Source organism: Marmota monax, unplaced genomic scaffold (assembly GCF_021218885.2).
Source record: "Marmota monax isolate L192 unplaced genomic scaffold, Marmota_monax_Labrador192_F-V1.1 WCK01_AAM20220418_F8-fsc00438, whole genome shotgun sequence".
Lineage (NCBI taxonomy): Eukaryota > Metazoa > Chordata > Mammalia > Rodentia > Sciuridae > Marmota > Marmota monax.
In genome coordinates, this window is record NW_026693919.1 from 125,117 (window position 1) to 148,819 (window position 23,703).

Genomic DNA, 23,703 nt, shown 5'->3' on the forward strand with positions numbered 1-23,703 from the left:
CAAATCTATAAATATTTTCAACGGAGAGCTTTAAACTCGCTGCTGACAAGTTTAAAGGAAATGTAACGCTTTGTATGTAAGTCAGATAATATTTTCTTTTTCTTTCCTCCCGTAGGCAAAACTGAAGACCCCCTTGAGTTGTCGTGATCTGGTGACAGCCATGTGAAAAAGCCTTAATCCTCGTGTTCTTTTAAAATATCAAATGCAGCACCCTGGTGTTGTGCCTGCAGTTTGGAGAGTATCTGAGGAACTTGGGGGCTTCCTCACTCGAAAGCGGGGCGGGGGGTGAGTTTCTGAGTTTCAAACAGGAAAGACGGCACTAACTTGGCACCAAAAAACCCCTCTTGCCCTCTAGAGGAAGTAGGCACAGAAACACGGGTTTTTTGGTTTGTGCCTGAAGTTGCCCGATTACAGACTTGAGGCGTCACAAAGTCATCGTTTTGCGCATTCTTAGTCCCGGTGCCTCTACGTGTCCAACTGTAACCTGGTGCACCCAGAACCCACTCCTCACACAAGACTACGCCCGGAGGATCCCACTCGCCGAGAGGAGGGTGGAGGTAGGGGCCGTTCCCACCCTGGTGGGCGGATACGTCAGGAGTGGGTGGACAATAAGAGTCTCGGTTCCGCCGGGCGGGCCTCTGGGCAGAAGAACGCCCACCTTGCAGGGGCTGGGGAAAAGGCATAGCGTGGTGGGCGGGGCCCGGCGGCAGGCGACCCGCTGATGGAGGTTCAGGGTTCCTCCGGGCTTTGTTCAGTTGCAAGCCATGCCCTCCTTTCTTGAGAAGCCAATTAGATCCCTGCTGGGGGATCATCTGACCTTGCGTCCCCGGCCAGGAGGGGCTCGAAAAGGGCGGGGCCGGGCGGTCGGCTCTCCGGGAACTGGGCCGCGGGTGGTGTAGGGGAGTCCGGGGCGCGGTCGACAAGCCGGGCCCCGCCCCGGGCCCGCCAGGCTCCGCCCCCGGCCCCGCCCCGGGGGCTTCCCGGGCGCGCGCCGCCCCGCCATGTCCGCGCGCCACGCCCCCCTGCTCGCGGGCCGCGTGCGGAGCCGCGCGCCCGGGAGGCTCCGGGACTGTAGCGGCGGGCGGCGGCGGCGGCGACGGCGGAGCAGCCCTCCGCTGGCCATGTCTTCTCCCGTCGTGGCGAGGGGATCCCCAGGAGGGAGTCAGGAGATGGCCCCCAGGCCGCGGAGTCCAGGCCGATTTTGGGAAGTGGGCGGCGGCAGTGGTGACCGATTGGAGCGCGCGGCCGCGGAGTCTGAGCCCTGGGAGTTGCTGCTCCGCCGCGGAGAGCTGCTGGCTCTGGGCGGCCACCTGAAGGGAGCGCTGGAGGCGTACGCGGCGGCGTTGCGCCGCGGGGCCCCGGTCAGGCCCGAGTGTCTCGGCACCCTGGTGGACTGCCTGGTGTTCAACTACCGGCTCCGCCACGGGCTGGGCTGGAGTGCGACTCCGGCTGCGGGGGCCTGCGGGCTCCTCAGCTGCCTGGGCTGCCGGGGCTTCCTGAGCGAGCCGGTGACGGTGCCCTGTGGCCACAGCTACTGCCGTCGCTGCCTGCGGAGAGAGCTCCGCGCCCGCTGCCGCCTCTGCCGGGACCGGCTTCCGCCCGCCGCCGCTAGTGCCACTGATGCTGAGGGGACCAGCCCGCGGCCGCCGCCTCTGACCGCCGCCATCGCCGTCTCGGACTTCCGAACCAGCGTCGTCCTCAATCACCTGGCTGAGAAGTGGTTCCCCGGCCAGCGCGAGCGGGCCCGAGCGGCTGGCCGTCTTGGGGAGCTGCTGCACCAGGGGCGCTACCGGGAGGCCCTGGCCGCCGCCTGCGAGGCGCTGCGAGCAGGTGACCGCGCGGGGATGCGACGCGGGCCGGGCGACTCCACCCTCATCTCCCGGACGGGCCGGGTACCCAGAGCTCCTCTGCTCCCCTAGAGGCACTTCTCCTTCCCGGGGAGCCAGTTGGCCCCCCGTGTGTAGGATCTCGGGGTGCTCGAGGGTGTGGGAGGGGGCGGCGCCCCGGGGTGCTTTGGTCACAATGGGGATCGCCCTGGGAGCTGACTGTGACGCGGCGCGGGGAGGGGCGCACGGAAGCGGGGTTCCCTCGGCCACGGCTAGCGGGGGGTGCGCGCGTCTGGCGCGGAGCGGGTGACCCCCACCGAGGCCGCCCGGGCGCGGGACGAGTGGGAGAGGGGCTAGCCCGAGTGACCGCTGGCTTCCTGCCTGGATCTTTCCGGTAATTGGCCTGGTCGCCGCGGGGAACAACAGTCAGGTCGGGGAGAGGATCCCCAGTCGAAGCTAGGTGGGCAGCATTTACCTTCCTCTCGCATAAAAGTCACCGGGGCAATTGGAAGCCGCGGGAGGGCAGAATTGCATAAGCTGGGGTGGGGGGAGTGTTGTGTAACGGGTGACGTCCGGTGGGCGTGTCGGGAGCTCGGCGCGGGCACCCAGCACCGGGAGGCCCAGCCGGCCGCCGTGCTTCCAGCGGGTGTCAGGGCGCCCACCGGTGGTCACCTCTTATCAGACACTGCTTGTAGAATTGGTTCTTGTCAGTGTCAGCCTATTTCAAGTCATACTTCACATATACCTATGTGCTTAGTTTCAGATGCACCTAGGTTTTGTAAAGGTACAGAGAGTCTCTGATCCAGAGTGTTTGCTGCGCTTCTTTTTTGTTTCAACATTTCTGATCTAGCTATAGGGAAAGGCTTTGTAGGCTTTATAAGTCTTTTGTCTATTTCTTCCTGTCGAAGAAGCAGCAGCTTTGGCTTCCTAACCTTGGTTAGAACTTTTCTTAGTTTAGCTATGAAAGAGGGTAATGTCAAACTTAAGAAAAATGAAGACTTGTTCTTTAAATTGGCAGTTCTCCACCAATGGGGGAGTGGATTTTACCTTCCCGTTCTCAGGGACGTTATATAGGGACATTTTGCGTTGCCACCCCTTGTGGGAGTGTTGCTGATACCAACATTTAGTGACTGGTCCAGGGGTCCTGCTAAACTTCTCACAACGCTTAGGACAGCCTCCTATGTAAATAAAGAAATATCAGGCCACAAATGTCAATCATGTCACTATTGGTAAACCTTATAATAAACATATTTCAAGATTTTATTATCTGTATTGTCAGTAATCTCCAAGAAAATAGACGTCTAAAATAAAAACTGACTATATGTATTAAGTATGTTTTTGAACTGTGTAACTGAAAATATCATCCTGTGGGTCTTTTATTCTGAGTGCTTAGTCATATTGAAGTAGTCACAATATGTTAGAAAAATACCTTTAGGGTTCAAAGCACAAACCTGGCATATTCTCATATTCTTTATGAGGAGGAGTAGGCAGTTTAGAATAAAATGATAGACCCAGAGCAAAAGAAAACTATTTGGAGTCCAGAATTCTGGTACAGATGACTCTAGCTCTCTGGGTGAGTTAAGTGGTGTGAAGAAGCTGGACTTGGTGATAAACCACCCAGTAAATGACCAGAGTCTCATCTTAATGAGGAAGCAGAGCCAGGTCAGCAAAATGACTTGTTCCCAGTCATCCAGCTGGCTGTTTATACAGGCAACTCTACATCCTCCACTTCTATATGTTGATCTAGAGTCATTCTATCTTTATAGCTTATCTAAGAGGATTGTTCAGGGAAGTTTGTTCTTGTTTATTTATTTATTTGTCTAAAGTATAGAAGTATTACAGCACTATCAGTGTTAGCTTTACCAATATAATTATTTGACCTTCTCTTAAATTAGGTGATTCATAAAATTTAGGTCCTAATCCATGGAAGAACAGTGAGCACATTAACTAATTAAGATCTAACATAACATTCTGTGATCACAATTTTAATTGAGGAAATTCTAGGTCTTGGATTGGAGATGATTATTTTTAACAGAAAAAGGCTCTGAAAGATTGACTCTTCTTTTTATAAGTTGCATAGACTGCACATGGGAATTTTATACCCCAGTAAGCCACTTAACTCTACTTTTGCAGGACTAGAACTCAAGTCTTTTTGACTTTTACCTCATTAGCTTATGTTTTCCTCTTTGTCTTTTAAAAAAAATAAATTCTGTGCTTGAAAATAAATGTGTCTCAATGGCACTAAGATATGGTATTTTGTTAAGGTGTTTTGTTTTAATGTGAAGTAGAGAAGAAATTTTAAACCAAATTTTAGTGGATAAAGGATGCATTTGTTTCATAATTTTTAGTGGATAAAGGATGGATTTATGTTTCATAATTTTTAGTGGATAAAGGATGGATTTATGTTTCATAATTTATGAGCATAAATAAGAGGTTAGTGGTATAGTTTAGTTGTAGAGCACTTGCTGTGCAAGGACCTGGGTTGGATCCCCAGCACTGCAAACAAAACCCAAAATAAACAAATATTAGTTAAATAACACAAAAATATTAACTAATAGAGCCATAAATCTCTTTGTACTGTTGTTAGGTTTTAACTTGGGAGCTGGCAAGTTAGCTATCGAGCAATCTGAAATGTATTTAAATAATTATACAGTTGTGTGAAATGTATTTAAATAATTATACAGTTGTAATTTTTAAAAATATTTTTTAATTGTAGTTGGATACAATATCTTCATTTTGTTTATTTTTATGTGGTGCTGAGGTTCGAATCCAGTGCCTCACCCACATTAGGCTAGCGCTCTACCACTGAGCCACAACCCTAGCCCCAGTTTTAATTATTAATGATACTGTCATGTTGATAATGAAAGCAATCTTCACTATGATTTCTTCATGTATTTCTCATAATGAAACAAATACTATTAAATAGAAAAAAATAATCTAGTCTACAGTTAGCCCACACACATCTAAACTTATCCTTGTCAACAGAAAAGGAAAGCTTGAAAACCTTTGCCAAAATCAGAAGTTTCCCATTGAGATTACATAAGTTTCTGTTGCATTGAATATATTTAGATAACATTTAATCCATTGATCTTTTGGTATTAACTCTCAGATGTTTCATAACTTTCCTTTTAGTATTCAAGGATATTATGTAAAAGTCTTTTCTGCTGGAGTCTTTATACTCAAGTCTGTTGAAATGATCTCACTATATAACGCTGTCTTTTGTTCTTAACAGAGTTTTACACTGACTTGCCTATTTCCTGTGTTCATCCGTCTCCCTCAAAGGAGACAACAGAACAGTATAATTTACAGTTTGAACTGGTTTTAAAATATAAAGGTCACAGGGGGCATTAAAGTATTTGGGGAAGGAAAATTTTGTCTTTAATATTAATTCTGTAGCCCTTGACTGTTACCAAGTACTTTTTTATCCTATATATCATTTGATCCTGACAGAATCCTTGGAGTACTATTATCCTCAGAAGGAAATTGAGGCAGCTAGAGAGAGATGCAGTATAACCTGAGGATGAAAGCTATGTGTGCTGGAAGCAGATTACCTGAGTGCAGCGCTCCCCTTACTTTTTGACCTTGGGCATGTTGCCTGACCACTCTGTTTTGGTTCTCTTATCTGAGAAGTGAGCATAATTTCTGCCTCATAGGGTTATTTTGAGAATTAAATGAGAGAGAAAATGTAGGGTTTCAAAAAGTGCTTCACACAGAGTGAGTTCCCAGAAAACAATAAAGTATTTTAAAATTTAAAAGTTGTATTATGGTTAGGTGATACAGTGGAAATTGAAATCAAAACCTTGTGATTTTTTGGTCTTATTCTGTTCTGTCTACTAAATTAATTTTACCAGAATCAAGGTTAAATTCTCATTCCAGTTTGCACATGTTAATCAGTGGTAACACTTTAAATATATGTTGATCAAGTCATAGATAAATACTGAATTTTTAACAATTCAACTAGGTTAAAATGAAGATATTTGAATTTAATTAATGACTTATTTATATCCTTACTATACAAAGGACTTGGAACATTGACATTTGTTTGGTGCTTTATAATTTACAAAATATTATTGCTTCCATTATCTTAGTTAATCCTTACAAAAGACTGAGCTAAAAGAGCAGATAACTAGTATTGGTAATTCATAGATTAAGGGAAAAAAGCCCCAGGAATTTCAGGTGACTTTCTTATGTAAGTAACCAAATTAGAGCTAAAAGTGATATATGACTATTACTCTGAGCATAAACTGGATATAAAAATTAGCATACATGAAACAAATCTTTAAGTACTCTTACTATTCATTCAACAAATACTGAGTACCTTCTATATGCCAGATATTGATTCATATTCTAGAAATATAGACATGAACAAAATAAAATCCTTCTCCTTATACAGTTCGTATTTTTTTTATGATCATAGCAAATTGATACTTAACGAAAATCTCCAGAAAATGAGATTTATTGACTTCTATTTAACTGAGCCTATATGCAGAATATTTTTGGTTTGTTTCATTTGTTCTTTGCAGTGCCTCAGAGTTACTAAAAAGATCAGTTATAATGGTATATTCCTTTTTTTTTAATCTTTTTTAAAATTTTTTTTAGTTGTTGATAGAACTTTATTTGTATTTATTTTATATGTGGTACTGAAAATCGAACCCAGTGCCTCACGCATGCTAAGCAAGTGCACTACCACTGAGCTACAACCCCAGCTCAGTGGCTTATTCTTATTGATGTAAAAGATGAAAAAACTAGTTACATAAATGACTGTGAAGTGACCTGTTTTAAATGAATAATTTCCATGTTTTACCTGTTTTTTTAATCAATTTATCAAAGTATACCCGAACTTATTTTAGATTTCTAGTTACTTGTCTGGTGACTTTTTGTTTATTCAGAATCTTTTTTCTTTTTAAATTATTTTATTCTTTTTAATTCTAACATTAGGATTCATTTTGACATAATTATAAAAGCATGGAATACAATTTGCTCTAATTTGAGTCCCCAGTACTTCCTATATATCTCCTTGTAAATATACATAATGGTGAAATGTGGAATATTCATATAGGTACACAGAAAAGTTAGGTCAGATTCATTTTACTGTTTTTTCCCTTTCTTCCTTTCAGTCCCCCTTATTCTACTCCACTGATTTTTCTTCTATTTTGATGGAATTCAGAATCATTTTTCTAAGTGTCTTAGAAATAATTCAAGTAAAATTTGAGATTAATTTGTACTTCTTTCATTTCAAAGGTATTTTTAAAAATTGGAATTGTTTATTATAGAAGATGAATGATTTCAGAGTACTCTCAAATGTAAGAAAAAAGCTTCTGTTCAGTTTTTTTTTTTTTTTTTCTTTAGTAAGATAGTATTGTCTCTTGCTTCCCCTCTATGGCCTACTCTGGTCCTACAGATCCCTAAGGATGGTTCTCCTCTAGTCTAAGGTTTATGTGGTTAAATGACAAGGTAAAACATACTCTTGTATATCTTGTCTCAAGAGGTAATTATTTTTTTTTTAATTGATGTGTTCTAAAATATTTTGTAATGTTTTCAGCCACAGTTACTATTACAAATTGAGCCCTGTGTGTCAGGCAGTGTATTAACTGTTTATGTGCATTATTTATTCAGTCTTTACAGAAGTCTTAAGATGTAAGTATTTTTTTAGGTGAGGAGAGTGATATTTTAAGAGTTATATAAACTACTCAAAGGGAATCTGAACCCAGATTTTTAATCTAGTGCTTATGATCTTAGTTTTATATTAAACTGCTATTCTTCCACATGATTTATAAATCATTAATAACATCAGTTGGCATCTTTCAATTTAATTATGATAACCAAGTTTTACCCTACTGAACTTTTTTGGAGGGGGGTACTGGATATTGAACCCAGGGATATTTTACCACTGAGCTGCATCTCCAGCCCTTTTTTATTTTGAGACAGGCTTTCACTAAGTTGCCAAGATGAGCTTTGAACTTGAGATCCTCCTGCCTCAGCATCTTGAGTAGCTGATTGATTACAGGGGTGTACCACCACACTTGGATCTCAGCTCTTTTCTATTAAGCCAAATTCTGCCCACCCCATCAGAACACTCATTCTAAATTAGGTGCTACCTGATTCTAGAATTATAAATAAAAGCCAATTAGCTCTTTAAACTAATTGTGATAATCTTGTCTTTTGATAATACCAGTGCTGGGAAAAAATACTTTTTAATTCTTAATTTCTTATATCTTTAAATTTTGTGAATAAATATTTTAGAACTTTTGCAATATGAAAAACATTCTTAAAAGATAGGCCAAAGAGAGAACTTTAAGACTCCTATTACTTTGGTCATGGATTCCTAAGGATGTCACAAAGATGGGTGTCTCTAGAAACTTTCTTCAGCCCATGAAGAATTCTGGACAACTCAAGACTAATTTTCTTCAGATGTGTGACATAGCTTTTTTTTGCCTAATGACTTACAACTAATAAAACTGGTTCTAAGAGAAGAGAAAATGAGAGTATGACTTGAGGAGCTTAACTGAGTCAGATTTTAATGTTTCCCCTACTTTTTGATACATTATCAGAGCCATGGCCTGAGGATTCAAAGGTGGGAAATAATGGAGGGAGCTCAAAACTAGATATTCAAATTAAACTACTCAAAAATGCTGTGCATATGCAGTGAAGAAGCATAATCATAATAGCAAATAAATAGTACTTTCCACATACAAAGCCCTATATTAAGTACCTTACATATATGGATTTGCTCTTGAGAGTAACTTCATGAGGTAAATATTATAATTAACATAGCATAGAAATAAACAGAGAACTGTAGAGTTTGAATCCATCACCAACTGATCCCAGGCAAACTACTTGAACTCAGTGCTCAATTTTCTTACCCTTTAAAAATGTCTACAATGCTGGATCCACATAGGATTTTTTGAAAATTGTAAGTCATTTAGAACAGTGCTTGGTTGGTGGTATTTTTAAAAAATAAGTTTTTCCTTTTTTGGTACCTGGGATTGAACTCAGGGTCACTCAATCACTGAGCCACATGCCTAGCCCATTTTTGTATTTTATTTAGACACAGGCTGTCACCAAGTTGCTTAGCGCCTTGCTATTGCTGAGGCTGGCTTTGAATTCACGATCCTCCTAAATCAGCCTCCTGAACTTCTGGGATTATAGGCATGAGCTACTATGCTCAGCTAAAAAAAAAAAAAAAAAAAAAAAAAAAAAATGTTTTCCTTACACAGTTTCCTTAGCTATAAAATTGAATGTATAAATTGATTTGTAATTTGCCTCCGCTCATAATCAGTGGCGGGGAGGAGCAGAAATTGAAGCCACGAAGTGTGACTTCAGGGGTCAGACTCTTGATCTTTAGGATCAAGATGCTTTCCTTTAACAAAGATATCCTAAAGATCAAGAGTCTTGTTGGATAGAAAAGTTATCCAAAGATGAAAGGAGGTCTGGGTTAGGAATGATATGACTAACTACAGAGATCTATGAGCAAAGGAAGGAGGCATGAAATAGGGCATACCTGGAGCGGGATGAGTGGTAAAGTATTATTGAGATTTGAAGTGGGAGGTTGATAATGATAGGAAGTAGGGCTGGAGAGAGAGGCAGGAAGCAGACGTGAAACAACTTGTATGTTGAACTAAATAAGACCTATTTTATCTTGTGGGTGGTGAGGACCTAGGTAAAACTGGAGGCAGGAGATAGTTAGAAAGCTATCACTGTAGTAGTAAAGAGAGATTTGGGAGCCTAGTGTCAGGTAAGTTACTATCAGGACGACTGGAAAGGCAAGTTTGAGAAGTATAGGAGGTGAGACAAAGTTGAGGATGATTTTGGTTTAGGGAGTCAGTGATGTCATGAAAAGATTATTGTGAAAAATGTTTGAGACCATGCTGTGTTTGAGGAAAAGTATAGCAGAACAGTTAGAAATTTGAGGACACTGGAGTTAGGGTGAAAAATCAAGACTGAAAATGAAGGTCTGAGAAGCAAGTCATTACCCAGAACTAGAACATCTGTCCCTAGTCCTGGTAGACAGGAAACAAAACTAGAACTATTGAGTGATTTGGAATAAGATCACAGAGTTAAGACCTGTAATCATCATGTTCAGTACAATTAGCTCAAACCATGTCATCTTTATATTTTCAATTTTTCAGCAAATTCAAAGTATGTAATATGCCAGACATTTGTTGGTACCATAGATACTTATAATAGTGGATTGGAAGAATCTTCCCAAATGACATGGGCAAGTGAAGTAACTGGTTAACTGTCCTCAAGCTCAGGTGGAGAGCAGAGACTAAATAATTATTGACTTCTTCAAACTTGAGGTAATGACAAAGTCAGGGTTGATTGCTTTTTTTGTCTTTCTTGAAAAGTTTTTACATGGAAGACAGCATTCTGTATGCTTTGATTATTTAAAGGGGCTCAATTAGTGAATTTGGCTCTTTTTTAGAATTAAGGATTTTAAATAAATGAGGTGAATATATCTGTCAGCTGTGACCAAAATACATGACGTAAACAATTTAAAGGAGGAAAAGTTCATTTGGGCTCATGGTTTCAGAGGTTTCAGTCCATGGTTGGCTGGCTCCATTGCTCTTGGCCTGAAGTGAGGCAGAACATCATGGCTGAAGAGCATGGTAGAGGAAAGCTATTCAGCTCATAACAGCTGGAAGCAGAAAGAGAAAGGAGTTGGGGACAAGAAACCTAGGGCGTGACCACAGTGACCTACTTTTTCCAGTTGGGCCCCTCCTCCTGACAGCTTCTTCTACCTCCTAGTAATTCATTCAGCTGCCAATGAATTAATCCACTAATGAGGTCAAAGGCTTCATGATCCAGTCACTTCCCAAAAGCCCTACCTCTAAAGGCCACTTCAGTGGCAAGCCTCCAACACAGTTGTTAGGGGTCACTTATGAAACATAACATAACCACCATAACAGTGGTTCTGATCTCCTAAAAAAGTACTGGAGCCAGGTGTGGTGGCACATGTGTGTAATCCCAGCTACTCAGGAGGTGGAGGAGGCAGGAGGATAGGAAGTTAAGGCCAGCCTGGGCAACAGCAAGACCCTGTCTCAAAATGAAAAATTAAAAGGACTGAGAATGTAGCTTAGTGGTAGAGTACTCCTGGGTTCCATTCCCAGTAATGCAAAAATAAAACATTAAAAACTGGGAAATTCGAACTCATTTAATGGACTTTTCTCTTTTTTTTTCTAATAGAGTTATCTAGGATAATTATTCAATTAACATTTGAAATTATCAATGAAAACATTCTCTACAAGGAGTTTTAAAGTATGGGTCTTTTCAGAGTACATCTTTTCATCCTAATATGCACTAATTTCTTAGGACTCTTTTTAGAGGGGGTGTTTCATCCTGAATGTTTGCGTAGAGTGGAGATTTGTTTTGCCATGTATTTTTTTTTTTTTTTTTGAAGGGGGATACTGGGGATTGAACTCAGGGGCACTTGACCATTGAGCCAGTTTTGTATTTTATTTAGAGACAGGGTCTCACTGAGTTGCTTAGCACCTCAACTTTGCTGAGGCTGGCTTTGAACTCATGGTCCTCCTGCCTGAGCCTCCCGAGCTGCTGGGATTACAGGCGTGTACCACTGTACCTGGCTTGCCATGTATTTTTGAATTAACACAATAATTGTACTTGTTTATGGAGCATTGTGAATTTTTGATACATATATACATTGTGTAATGATCGGGAGTAATTAACATATCCATCAGCTTTATAGATGGATTTAACTGGGTTTTTCCAAAGATGGGTCTTCTCAGTCACTTCTTTCAGTACTGCCCTAGAGAAGTTATATAAAGGTGAGGGGCAGATGTTCCACAATTCTGATTGTGCATTGCCCTAAGTACCAGCGAGAACTTGCTGTACAAGAAAAAAATTGAAATGAAAAGCCCACAAGGGGTATAAGCATGGAATGAGCTGCTTGTTTCTGTAGTGAACTCCTTCTTGGTGAAGTCTGTCTCAAGGGTATCATTGGAAGCCCTGGAGCTGTGGGTGGAAAACCGCACTTCTTGCACTGAGTTTTTTTTTTTTAAATATTTCTTTAGTTGTTGATAGACCTTTATTTTATTTTATTTATTTTTATGCAGTGCTGAGAATTGAATCCAGTGCCTCACACATGCAAGGCAAGTGCGCTACTGCTGAACCCCAGCCCCAGCCTTTTGCACTGAGTTTTTGATGAAGTTTTACTGTTCATTCTTAGATGGTATTGGCATACACCTCTCTGTTTTCTCATCTCCAGTTGTGCTCGTCACATCTTTTAAATGATGCCCTTTCAAAATTCTCTAGCTAGATTGTAAGCTCTGTAAAAATAGGAATAATAAAGATAGTTTTGAGCACCTACAAGGTCTTACTTTGTGCTGGAAACTCTTAATTCTTGATTGATTAAAAATGTGGAGCTTTCGATTTCTGTGCATTTTTGTTCACAGAGGATGATTTTCTATATATTGCTTTAAGGAGCAAAAACCAAACATTTCTTCCTAAATAAAGAAGATATGCCTCAAAAAACTTTAAAAAATTTTATTGATATTAAATTGAGGGAAGATTATAATTCCAGTTTTCAAGCACCAGCAACTGAAAACTGCCTGTCTAAATTAATTGGTAAAGCAAGACTTCTCTGTAGAAAAGCAGTTGTTTAAAAACTAGTGTGCACCAAGGAGCTGTTAGAGTAGTATTAATTTTATTTTTAGAGGCTTAAGGGTCTGTGTCCTCTCATGATGAATCCTTTATTTTTTAAGCATATGTTTTTGAAGACTTCAAAGACGAAAAGCCTTAAAAAAAGACTGAAGTTAAAATTTATAGATATGACAAACATAATTGTTTGCTTAGCCTTTAGTTTCATGATTTATGTACCATAGTAAATGATTACAATAACATAGATGAACCAGCTCAATATCTGAAATTCCTTATGCTGTTGGACAATAGATGGTCTCAAGTAGAGATTAGAGAATAGTGAAATTAACAACAGTTTGGTTTCCTAAGAACATATGAAATTAAATGTTTTCAGATGGTCTAAGATCATTGTTGCTAATGGCAAGTGTTAAAATCTTGACCTTCTAAAAGCTGACTCTTAACCTATTTCCTTTAGAAACAGTTATATTTTTATATCTTGACTCATTTCCTCCAGAACCTACTATGTATTTCCTCTAAGACTACTATAATAACCTCAAAAGATAGAACCCTGTCTAGTTCCTTGTCATAAGAGAATGTCCATTCTAAATCTAATAGATGAAGATTTAGAAGATGTAAAATTTAAGATTTACATTTTAGAAAAGGCAAGTCTCAATATGTAACATGTGGGCTTTAAAATCTATAGGTTATTCCTTTTTAAAAATACCATTTTCTTAGGGGTAATTATTCATGTTATAAAAATATTTCTATATTCTCAAGAACAATAATTTTTTCTACTAAAATTATCTGTTTGTAATGATTTGATAAAACTTCTAGGTAAGATTCAGCATGTAAAGTGGGTTACCCTGTGTTGTACTTCCGCTTTAGCTTGATGAATTTAGACCCTGAAATTGTAAGTCATTTCTTAGGCTAGCATGATAATATTCTGTGGATTATACAGTAGTCTTTGTAAAATAATATATCCTTATAAAATATTTATTTCAGAGCCCCGCGACCTGACTCTCAAAATTTACAGAGCAGAATCCTATGCTGGTCTCCAGGAGTTTAAAGCAGCCATAGAAGATTTAAATGCAGTTCTCTTTCAACTTCCAAATTGGCCTGAGGTAAAATTGCTTTTTTATATTTACATTTAATTTAATTGGTTACAAGATTTAACAAAACAGATGGTCAAATGAAATATATAGTTTGCTAGAAATTTAGAGCCAATATTTTGAGTAGATGTCATCTGGAAATTTTTTACATCATCAATCCTTTGTTTTATAATCAAAGAATAAATTGAATTCCTGACAAGGGAAAAAACCCAAAGATGTTATTATACTAAATTTTTGCAAAGAAATACACTTCGCCATATTGTGAAGATTCATTCAAACTGAACTTCACTAAAGGAGATTTATTAATGGAAAGAGGATTAAGTCCTTGAGGCTGGAAAATTGTTCAAGGCATTATAATGACAATGAGGTGTTTAGGCAGTGAATTTAGAAAGTAGATGTGGGCAGAGGAGAGGTTGGCTTGTGCATGTGGTTTCAGAGTAACATATGGTTTGCCTCATATGTTATTGAGGAATAACATATAATTACATATAATCAGTTTACTAATTCTCCTTTTCATCAAATTCTGAAGGCAAATCAATCTGTCTCCCATAAGTATTCTTTAGGCTAGAAATTAAAAATGCTGCATTTGCTCTCCAAAACTGCCTTTGAGGATACTATGGTGAGTATGCTCTAAAAATTATATATATCAGTAAGGAAAATTATAAAAACTCCCATGATGGCATGACTGGTTGGTACAAAACAAAAGATTAAGAAGAAAGTAGTTGGTATGGAGAGCTTTAAAACTGTTAAGAAGGAAAGAACCCTCTGGACTTAACACTGAAGTAACGAGTGGTTACTAATCAGAAAGGTGGTTTTTTTCAGCCATTTAAATGATAGCTAAAAAACTGAGTAGAATATTCTTTAGGTTCCTCTGAAGTTATTAAATAGTTTGTTCTGTGGCTTATAAAACCTCTTTTCATGCTAGTTACAGACCTATTTAAAACTTGCAGTTGATACTTGTTGGTAGATCAACCCACAAATTAAATTTTGGCTTATCAGTAGCAATTAGTAGGATTCAGCTTTTTTCATAGAACTTTATGAATTCATATCCTGAAGGACAAAAGACAAAATAAGGATTTATGAAAAGTATCATATCTATAAGTACTTTCTTAAGAAATGGTATAGGCAAAGATAGTAATCTAGAAGACATTTCCCATATTGCCCTGATTGTAAAGTGAACTTTTTTTCCACATTTTAGTATTTCTTTAATGTTGATGCATCTTAAAGTTTGTATAAGTTTACTATTTCCTCTTTCCTTTAAACAACTGATACCAGTAATCTTTAAATTAGTACTTTCTTGAGAGTGAGATAACATTGTATTTTTGGTTTTGCCAAACTCTAACTGGCTGTGAAGTCTGATGAAGGAATCATCTGGGTCTCAGTTCCCCAGTAGTGCTTTTCAGGGTGGGTAGATGAGCCTTTAAAATACTTTGGCCTCCCTGGGGTCATTCAGTTTCACATTCACATTTCTGAGCCAACTGTTTTTTTTTTTTTTTTCTTTACTTGATTTTGTTAAAAGCTTTATAAAGGTTTCATACATGTGCTTTTGTTGAAGGTCTATTTCAGGAAAGGAAAAGTACTTCAGGATGCTGGCTTTTTAGGAGATGCCTTACAACTCTTTCTTCAGTGCTTGGCCCTTGATGAAGATTTTGCACCTGCAAAGTTACAAGTAGAAAAGGTAATCAGTTTACCAACTTGAATAGTTCAAGACAAGTCTGACACAGGTCTTTTTAGAAATGATTATTAGAAAATTAAATAAAAAGTACACACTAGATGCCCTTCAATAGATGAATGGATTAAAAAAATGTGGCATTTATACACAATGGAGTATTACTCTGCACTAAAAAATGACAAAATCATGGAATTTGCAGGGAAATGGATGGCATTAGAGCAGATTATGCTAAGTGAAGCTAGCCAATCCCTAAAAAACAAATACCAAATGTCTTCTTTGATATAAGGAGAACAACTAAGAACAGAGCAGGGAGGAAGAGCATCAGAAGAAGATTAACATTAAACAGGGATGAGAGGTGGGAGGGAAAGGGAGAGAGAAGGGAAATTGCATGGAAATAGAAGGAGACCCTCATTGTTATACAAAATTACAATATAAGAGGAAGTGAAGGGAAAGAGAAAAAAAAACCAAGGGGGAGAAATGAATTACAGTAGATGGGGTAGAGAGAGAAGAGGGGAGGGGAGGGGAGGGGAGGGGGGATAGTAGAGGATAGGAAAGGCAGCAGAACACATCAGACACTAGTATGGCAATATGTAAAACAGTGGATGTGTAACCGATGTGATTCTGCAGTCTGTATTTGGGGTAAAAATGGGAGTTCATAACCCACTTGAATCAAATGTATGAAATATGTCAAGAACTATGTAATGTTTTGAACAACCAATAATAAAAATTTAAAAAAAATTAAAATTTAAAAATTTAAAAAAAAGTACATAATAGGAAACATTTGACAGGCAGTTTTCAGTTTCACAAACCTAGTATATTTAATTCTTAGAGAAATCAAAATATTTCATTCACAGATATTTTAATGCAATATTTTTGTTTAATTAATTTAAATATTCCTTATTATGGGCAAAATATCTCTAATTTGAAAATGTAAAATCTGAAATGCTTCAAAATCTAAACTTTTGATCATGATGTGATGCCACTTGGAAAATTCCATACCTGATGTCATATGACAGGTCACACTCAAAATCCAAAAGCACTAAAAATACTGTAGAAGATTGCTTTTGGGCTACATGTGTAAGCTGTATGTGAAACATAAATGAATTTCATGTATAGATTTAGGTCCGATCACCAAGAATAGTGCATTATGAATTTGCAAATATTTAAACAACTCCCATCCCCCAAAAAACTTGTAGTTCCAAGCATTTTGGAAAGGGATTCTACCTGTAATTTGTTCAGTCAAAACCAGATTGACATTCCTTAATTAAACATTGCTTTCATGATGTTGCTGCAATACTGCCGCAGTCAGCATATTTGCCTTAGTTTTCTCAATATTTCATATATACACACACACACACACACACACATACATATATATACATATATATTATAGATCTACTAACACATCATAGAACAAAACTATGGAAAATGACTTTATATACATTATAATATATATGGGAAAGTGATTTTATTTATATATGGAAAGTGGTTACATATATATGTTAATAGCTACTTAAACATTATAGAACAAAATTATGGAAAACATGAATTGCCATCATATAGAATATACTCTGGCTTTTTAGTGGTGATGTTGTTCAACATACCATTTTTGAGATAACAACCAGGAATTTTTTTATTTTTCATTATTGAACAAGTGTTTCATTTCATGAACATACTACAGTTTGTGGTATTCAGTTAATATTGATTTTTCATTTGTTTCCAGTTTTGCTGGGGTATTTTTTTGTTTTTGTTTTGTTTTTTTTTACTGTTGTGAATAAAGCTGCTAGGAACATTTTTTGTATAAGTCATTTCATAGACATTCGTTTTTATATCTATTTGATAAATACCTAGGAGTGGAGTTACTGGGTACCTGTGATTTTTTTTGTTTTTTTAATATGAGGGAAGATGTTAAAATCTATACACCTTTTTAAATGGTTTTTTTTTTCCTTTATTTTGTGTGGTGCTGTGTGTCCAACCGAGTGGCCTACATGTGCTAGGCTACCATTGAATTACATCTCCAGCCCCTAAATGTTTCATCATTAAGTGGGGTGTTAGTTGAGCATCTACTAACACTTTTATTTGTATTGTACACATTTTTATATATTTATTTGTGGATAATTCTAGTTTGATAGAGAGGGCCGCTGAAAAACAGAATCTCCAAATTTAGGTTTTAAGAAATGCTCTACTATACATGTAAATACAGTTTATTGGACAACCAAAAAAACCCCACCAGAATCCCTATAATATTTTTGCAGCCGAGTTGTTCCCCTATCTTAACCTTCCCTGTTATAAGCCATCTCCAAGTTTAATTCCCAGTTGGTGTAGGGCAGCTGCCATCTGGTGCTCCCATCTAAGTGCTGAGCATTAGTGACTGACCACACAAGTTAGTTGTTCAGCGATAAATTCAGTGTAAATACAAGGAATTTTAAAATTTTATTGTTAGAGGGTCAAATTCTTTCTTTCTTATAAATATTCAACAATATACTGTGTCTAACTAGAAAATGCACATAGGTGTGAACCATGAGCTGTTTTGACAGGATAGGTTCACTAATATTTAGAGGTAAATATTTTCTGCCTTGTGATCTCTTTATAATCCTTACGTTAAAAAGTAACCCTTGGGCTGGGGATATAGCTCAGTTGGTAGAGTGCGCAAGTTGCCTCACATAAACAAGGCCCTGGGTTCAATCCTCAGCACCATGGAAGGGAAAAAAAGTTATCCTTCACTTTGGGTACCTTCTCAGGCCATTCTGTGTCTTCCTTTCAGAGTATTGAATTATTTTGTTGTTTTGAGGTGATTTGACCCATTGAGGCATACATCAGTTTTGTATGACTTTATTGTATTAACCGATCTGTTTTTCTCATTATTAATAATGTCTGATATAAACTTTCTAGACATTCTTCAATATTAGATTAATTTAGTGTTATTCTTAAAAAGACATTATATATTCTTCATTATTTTTATAATATTTCTCCTACAGATTTTATGTGATTTATTATCACCTGAAAACTTAAAAGAAGGCTTGAAGGAATCTTCCTGGAATTCGTTACCATGTATTAAAAACAAACCTTTAGGTTTTCCTTCAGTAATGGAAGAATCTCACACTTCCAGTGAGCTTAACCTGAAGCAGGTAAGGGGTAAGAAGAAAATATCATGGGTGTAGTGCATCTGTTTTTTTGTTTTTAATATTTATTCTTTAGTTTTAGGTGGACACAGTATCTTTATTTTACATTTATGTGGTGCTGAGGATCGAACCCAGCACCTCAAGCACGCTAGGCAAACGCTCTACCACTGAGCCACAACCCCAGTCCCTCTTTTTTTTTTTAAATGTTAAGATCTTTGCTTTCCTGGTTTCAAGCACTTGAACCCATTCAAGCACTTATAACTTGTCTAGTTATCTTAATAGAATTTTGTCTGTAGTCGTTCATTTATAGTAAAAGTTTTCATGTGAAATATTTACTGATCACAATTTTAGGTCACTTAAATGTCAGAAAACTTAGTTTCTTTGAATATGTAGAACATTATTTTAGTACTTTATAGAACATTGTATTTATTTTAGTACTTTATGAACAACTATATTAGCATGACTACTTTAAACCTCATTATAACATAAGTCAGCTTATATTAATACTGTCAAACATCATTTACTTGAGAGGGGCTTTGGAATTAAAAGTGGGTGCTATTAGTGAGCATCAAAGTGAACATTATAAGGCACCAAAATTTCATTTAGTTTGATTTTTGGCTAGAATAATAATGGATAATAAAGAAATGGGGTTATCTTTGTTGATTATATTTCTGTAGACTGAAGAACTACCAGAGGATACTTCAGAACCTGTCAGAGGAAGTTTAAACCGTGCTCAGTCAGCACAGGCTATCAATTCAAAAGATATGCTTGCCAGAGATGATTGTTTAAAAAGGGTATCCTCAGAACCTTTACTCTCTGTTCAGGAAAAAGGTGTTCTGCTAAAAAGAAAGCTGTCTCTCTTAGAACAGGATGTGGTTGTAAGTGAAGATGGAAGAAATAAGCTTAAAAAACAAGGAGGTAAAAATTTCACTGTACTCATATGAAATAATTTATTCAGTATGTCCTTTAAACTTTTTTCTAAAGAAGAAAACCCTGTTGTTTGTTTGAATAGAAACGCCTAGTGAAGTCTGTATGTTTTCATTAGATTATGGCGACATCCCAGAAGAATTAATAGATGTCTCAGATTTTGAGTGTTCTCTCTGCATGAGGTCAGTATGTAAAATTTTCTAGATAAATATTTTGTATTAATGTAAATATAAATAATGGTAATAATAGGCAATATAAAGTAATAGAATTCTGGACTAAATATCAGAAGATACAAGTTTTTAGTCCTGGATTTACCTTTTATACTTTGGGCAATTAACCAAATCTCTGAATTTCAGTTTTCCTTGTTTAAGAAGTAGGGTCAATATTGGCATTGATTATGTCCAGCATGTGAGAATCCAGTAGTTTAAGTATAAAAGAAGAATCTAGGAAGTTGTAAGTACTATGAAAGTTATAGATATCATATTTAAACCTAGATATAGCCATGGTTTTAGATTTGGATAAGAATTCTAATTGTACATTTTATGTTTATGATTCTAACTTGTTTTTATTAATCATAAAATCCTTTTTAAGTAACGCTGGATAAGGATATCCATTGTGCAGACTACTTGTAATTCTTTAAGACTGAATGTTTTGAAAGAATATTTCTTATTTATATAAATTGTAGTAAAATCAAGGATTAATGAAGTCAAGAGCTCTGAAACAGGTTATACTAAGCTGGGAGTAATTAGTTGTATTCCTGAGCAAGTCTATTAATTCTTAGCCTCTGAGGTGAGGAGATTATACCAGGTGATTTCTAAAGTACCTTTAAATCTGACAATATTTCTAGGGAATGCAAAATATCATGTTTTAGGAAATAATTATAAAGTTAGTAAAATCAGTTTTTCTGCATTGAGTATTGCATCTAGTATTAAGCCTAATAGTTATTTAGGATTCAACAGTAATATGTAGTTTTAATGAATTTTATATAGTAATGCTACTAAGAGAACCATTTTTAAGTTGATGATAAATTGGGAATCTAAAACCATACAAAAATAATAATTAAATTATTTATTTTCACTAAGTCTTTGAAATCTGGTGTGCATTTTATATTTACTGTATGTCTCAATTTAAACTAGTAGCATTTCAAGTGCTTAGTTAGCCTCATCTGTTCTATAGCTGTCATATTAGTCAGCACAGGTTTTGGCTCCAAGTGGCCTTTGTTGATTGAGAACTTTAGTTCAGGAAGGTATAATTGTGCTTATCACTGCCCTTCCCCTCCTTTTCCTGCTCATCAGGCCCTCCTTCTTCTTCTTCTTCTTAAGTAGAGGTTAGCATTGGTCTATAATTTAGTGTAAGCTTTTCAAAATTGGATAGTTTAATTTGAAAACTAATATGTATTTTGGTTGATTTCAGGTTGTTTTTTGAGCCAGTAACAACCCCTTGTGGACATTCATTCTGTAAGAATTGTCTTGAGCGCTGTTTAGATCATGCACCATATTGTCCCCTTTGCAAAGAAAGCTTAAAAGAGGTAAATATATATATTAATATCTGTTTATTGGTCTTAATTTGGTTACACGATCTGATTTCTGTTCAGCCATAGAAATAGTGGCTATAGTGTCCAAAATAAGGTATGTTACCTATGCTGAGTGACTAAAAAGGAAAATATTTTATTATCCATATGCTAATGTAGGAGAAAAATGAAATTGAGAGAGTAGAGGAAAGAAGATAGGTACAAAATACAAAGCCCCTTGTAGTTAAATTTGTTTTTAACAAAAAGAATTATGGTCAGTTACTTGGTCATAGATAAGTTCAGTTTTATTTTAATATTTTAAAAATTTTTATTTATTTGTTTGTGGTGCTGAGAATTGAACCCAGAGCCTCACACATGCTAAGCAAGCGCTCTTCCATTGAGCTATAACCCCATCCCAATAAGTTCAGTTTTAATGATGACAATATTAGAGAAATCATACTGCATTGCCTTTTGCCCTTGATAGTAAGTAAGCCAGATTTTAAGCCTCTCCCAGCTCACTTAACATGTAGAACAGTAGAGCCTTCTGCACTGATAAAAATGCTGTATATCTTTGCTATCCAGGATGGTAGCCACTAGCCACTTATGACTGGTTAAGTACTTGAATTGTGGCTTATGTGACTTAGGAACTGTGTTTTAGTTTTGTTTAATTAGCTTAAATTTAAGTAGGCACATGGCTACCACACTACATAGTGCTGCTCTGGAAAATGCTAGACTAGAAGGAAATAGGTGGATGTAGCTTTCCACAGTCCTCTCTGAGTCTGTGATCATTGCCAATGACCTGTGGAATCAGTAGATCTCAGTGTAGTCTCCTGCCCCAAGGGGAGGACAGTACCCTCTCAATCATGTTTGAATGATCAACTAAGGTACAGTGCAAGCCTTGTGATGCTGAGCAATGATGGGGAAAGTGATTCTGTCTGCTGTGACTGACGGGATTGTTTACAGGAAAAGAAAGTCTTCCAAATATGAATAAAAAATTTATAAAAGCATTTTGATTATAGTTATTTCGTATATTAGAAAACAAGACTCTTTACAGATAATAGCCTATGCATACTGTTAACATTTGATATATGCTTTACACACAATGCAAGCTGATATGTAAAGCAGTACCGTATACAGAATGTTTGCAAAGTCAGGATACATAAAATAAAGTTATTCTTAAGAAGTTTACTCATTACTTTTTCAACTAATATGATCAGTGTTTTCAGATAAAGTATTCTAAACCTGTTTTTCTAGATGTTTTAGATACTCTGTAGTATAATTATGCTTCTTTTCAGATTAGCTGTTAGATCCACTGATTTCATTTAGAGACAGTTTTTTCTTAAAAACCATTGGAATTCAAAGAAAAACATAGAGCATGTTATTTGAAAACACAGCCAACATACTGTTTTAAAATGTGTATCCTCTCCAACTTTGAAGATACTTTGCATGATATAGTTTGTAAAATCTAAATATATGGAATTTTAAAGAGGTGGGTGTAGTTTTCCATAATCCTCTCTCAGAGTCTGTGATCATTGCCAATGACCTGTAAAACCAGTAGATCTCAGTGGAGATATTAATAATATCAATATTAATTGATATTATTGCATAATAATTAATAACATCAATATTACATTATTCTCCACAGTTTTATATTTTTTCTACTTGTCATTTTAATTTGTTCATTTTTACATTTAAATATATTTTAATGACCTAATTTTGAGAGCAGTATAACAGTAAAATAATTTAGCATTTCTCTATTGTTCAGTTTAGAAGTTGTTTTCTTCTTCTTTTTTTAATATACCATGCTTTTGTGAAAAGAATTTTAAAGTAATGATTGTATGAATTGTTGATTGTTCATTAGGTTAAATTCCTGGGAGGTGAATTTACTGGATCAAAAGCTTTATAAAACTCTTAAAACCAATTGCCAGATTATCTAGCCCACAGAAATGTTACACATATTTCGAATTCCTATTAGTAATGTAAAAGAGGCCATTTCCCCACAACTTTAATTACATGGGCATTCAATTTTCAAGCGTCTTTATCAATTTAATCGATAATAAAGAACTGCTTTTATAGTGTCTGTATTCTGATTAATCTTATCATAAACTCTTAAATTATCTCTGTACATATTTTCTGCTTAAGGGTACTTCTCTAAATCTATAGCCCAATGGTTCTTAAAATATGTTCCCCTGACCAGTAGCATCTGTATCACCTGAAAACTTGTTGGAAATACACATTCTCAGACCCCACTCCATATCCACTAATCAGAATCTCAGGTAGAGCTCAGCAATTCATATTTTAACAAGCCCTGATTGATTCTTAAATTTGAAAACCACTTCTACACCATTTTACCAAAGTCTCACATTTCCTAATGTATTTGTCATTGGATATTGACACATACCTATCCCCCACCCTTTTTCTGGCTCTACACATTAAATGATAGGTTCTCTTTGTCTTGTGATTGTCTCCCAAGAGTTTTTCTTCACTATGTGTATTTAATAAAATTTATATTGGCATTTTCTGTGTACTCAGTCTTACCTGGTCCTTGGCCCTAAGCAATTTTTAGTTTAATTACCGAGTACAATTATCCATATTTATATAATACAATGCAGGGAATGGTAAGTTCTTGTATATGGTAAAATATGGGGATTTAGGGAGACAGAAAAATAAGGAAAGCTTTATAATAAAAAGGTAAATTTGGAGCCCGTCTTAAAGGATAGTTTCTTTTTATAAGCAGGAGTGAAATAGATGGTTTTTATCAGTTGAAATAGAAAATGACACAAAAATGCACAAGGACTGCAGTTCAGTGTTTAAGAAGTAGCATAAATGTACCATTTTGTATAGGGGATGGTGGATCACACAGTAATAGTGTATTCTGATATAAGGTCTGAGTGACCGTGACAATAATAGGAAAACCTGAAAGAAAAATTATCCAGAGTCT

General features: G+C 37.1%; 1 protein-coding gene across 2 annotated transcripts in view; it reads left to right on the top strand.

Annotated features, from left to right (window-relative positions):
• The first annotated feature begins 1,038 nt into the window (after positions 1-1,038).
• Lonrf1 (LON peptidase N-terminal domain and ring finger 1) overlaps positions 1,039-23,703 on the top strand; it is a 33,097-nt gene continuing 10,432 nt past the window's right edge. The window contains exons 1-7 of one of the 2 annotated variants that reach the window (XM_046463484.2): positions 1,039-1,830; positions 13,425-13,543; positions 15,087-15,209; positions 18,182-18,331; positions 19,003-19,243; positions 19,371-19,434; positions 20,666-20,780. In XM_046463484.2, the coding sequence (XP_046319440.1) occupies positions 1,122-1,830; positions 13,425-13,543; positions 15,087-15,209; positions 18,182-18,331; positions 19,003-19,243; positions 19,371-19,434; positions 20,666-20,780 (1,521 nt within the window). In that variant the 5' untranslated portion in view covers positions 1,039-1,121. Of the gene's footprint in view, positions 1,831-13,424; positions 13,544-15,086; positions 15,210-18,181; positions 18,332-19,002; positions 19,244-19,337; positions 19,435-20,665; positions 20,781-23,703 lie in introns of both variants that reach the window. The other variant, XM_046463483.2, reaches the window with a different exon arrangement.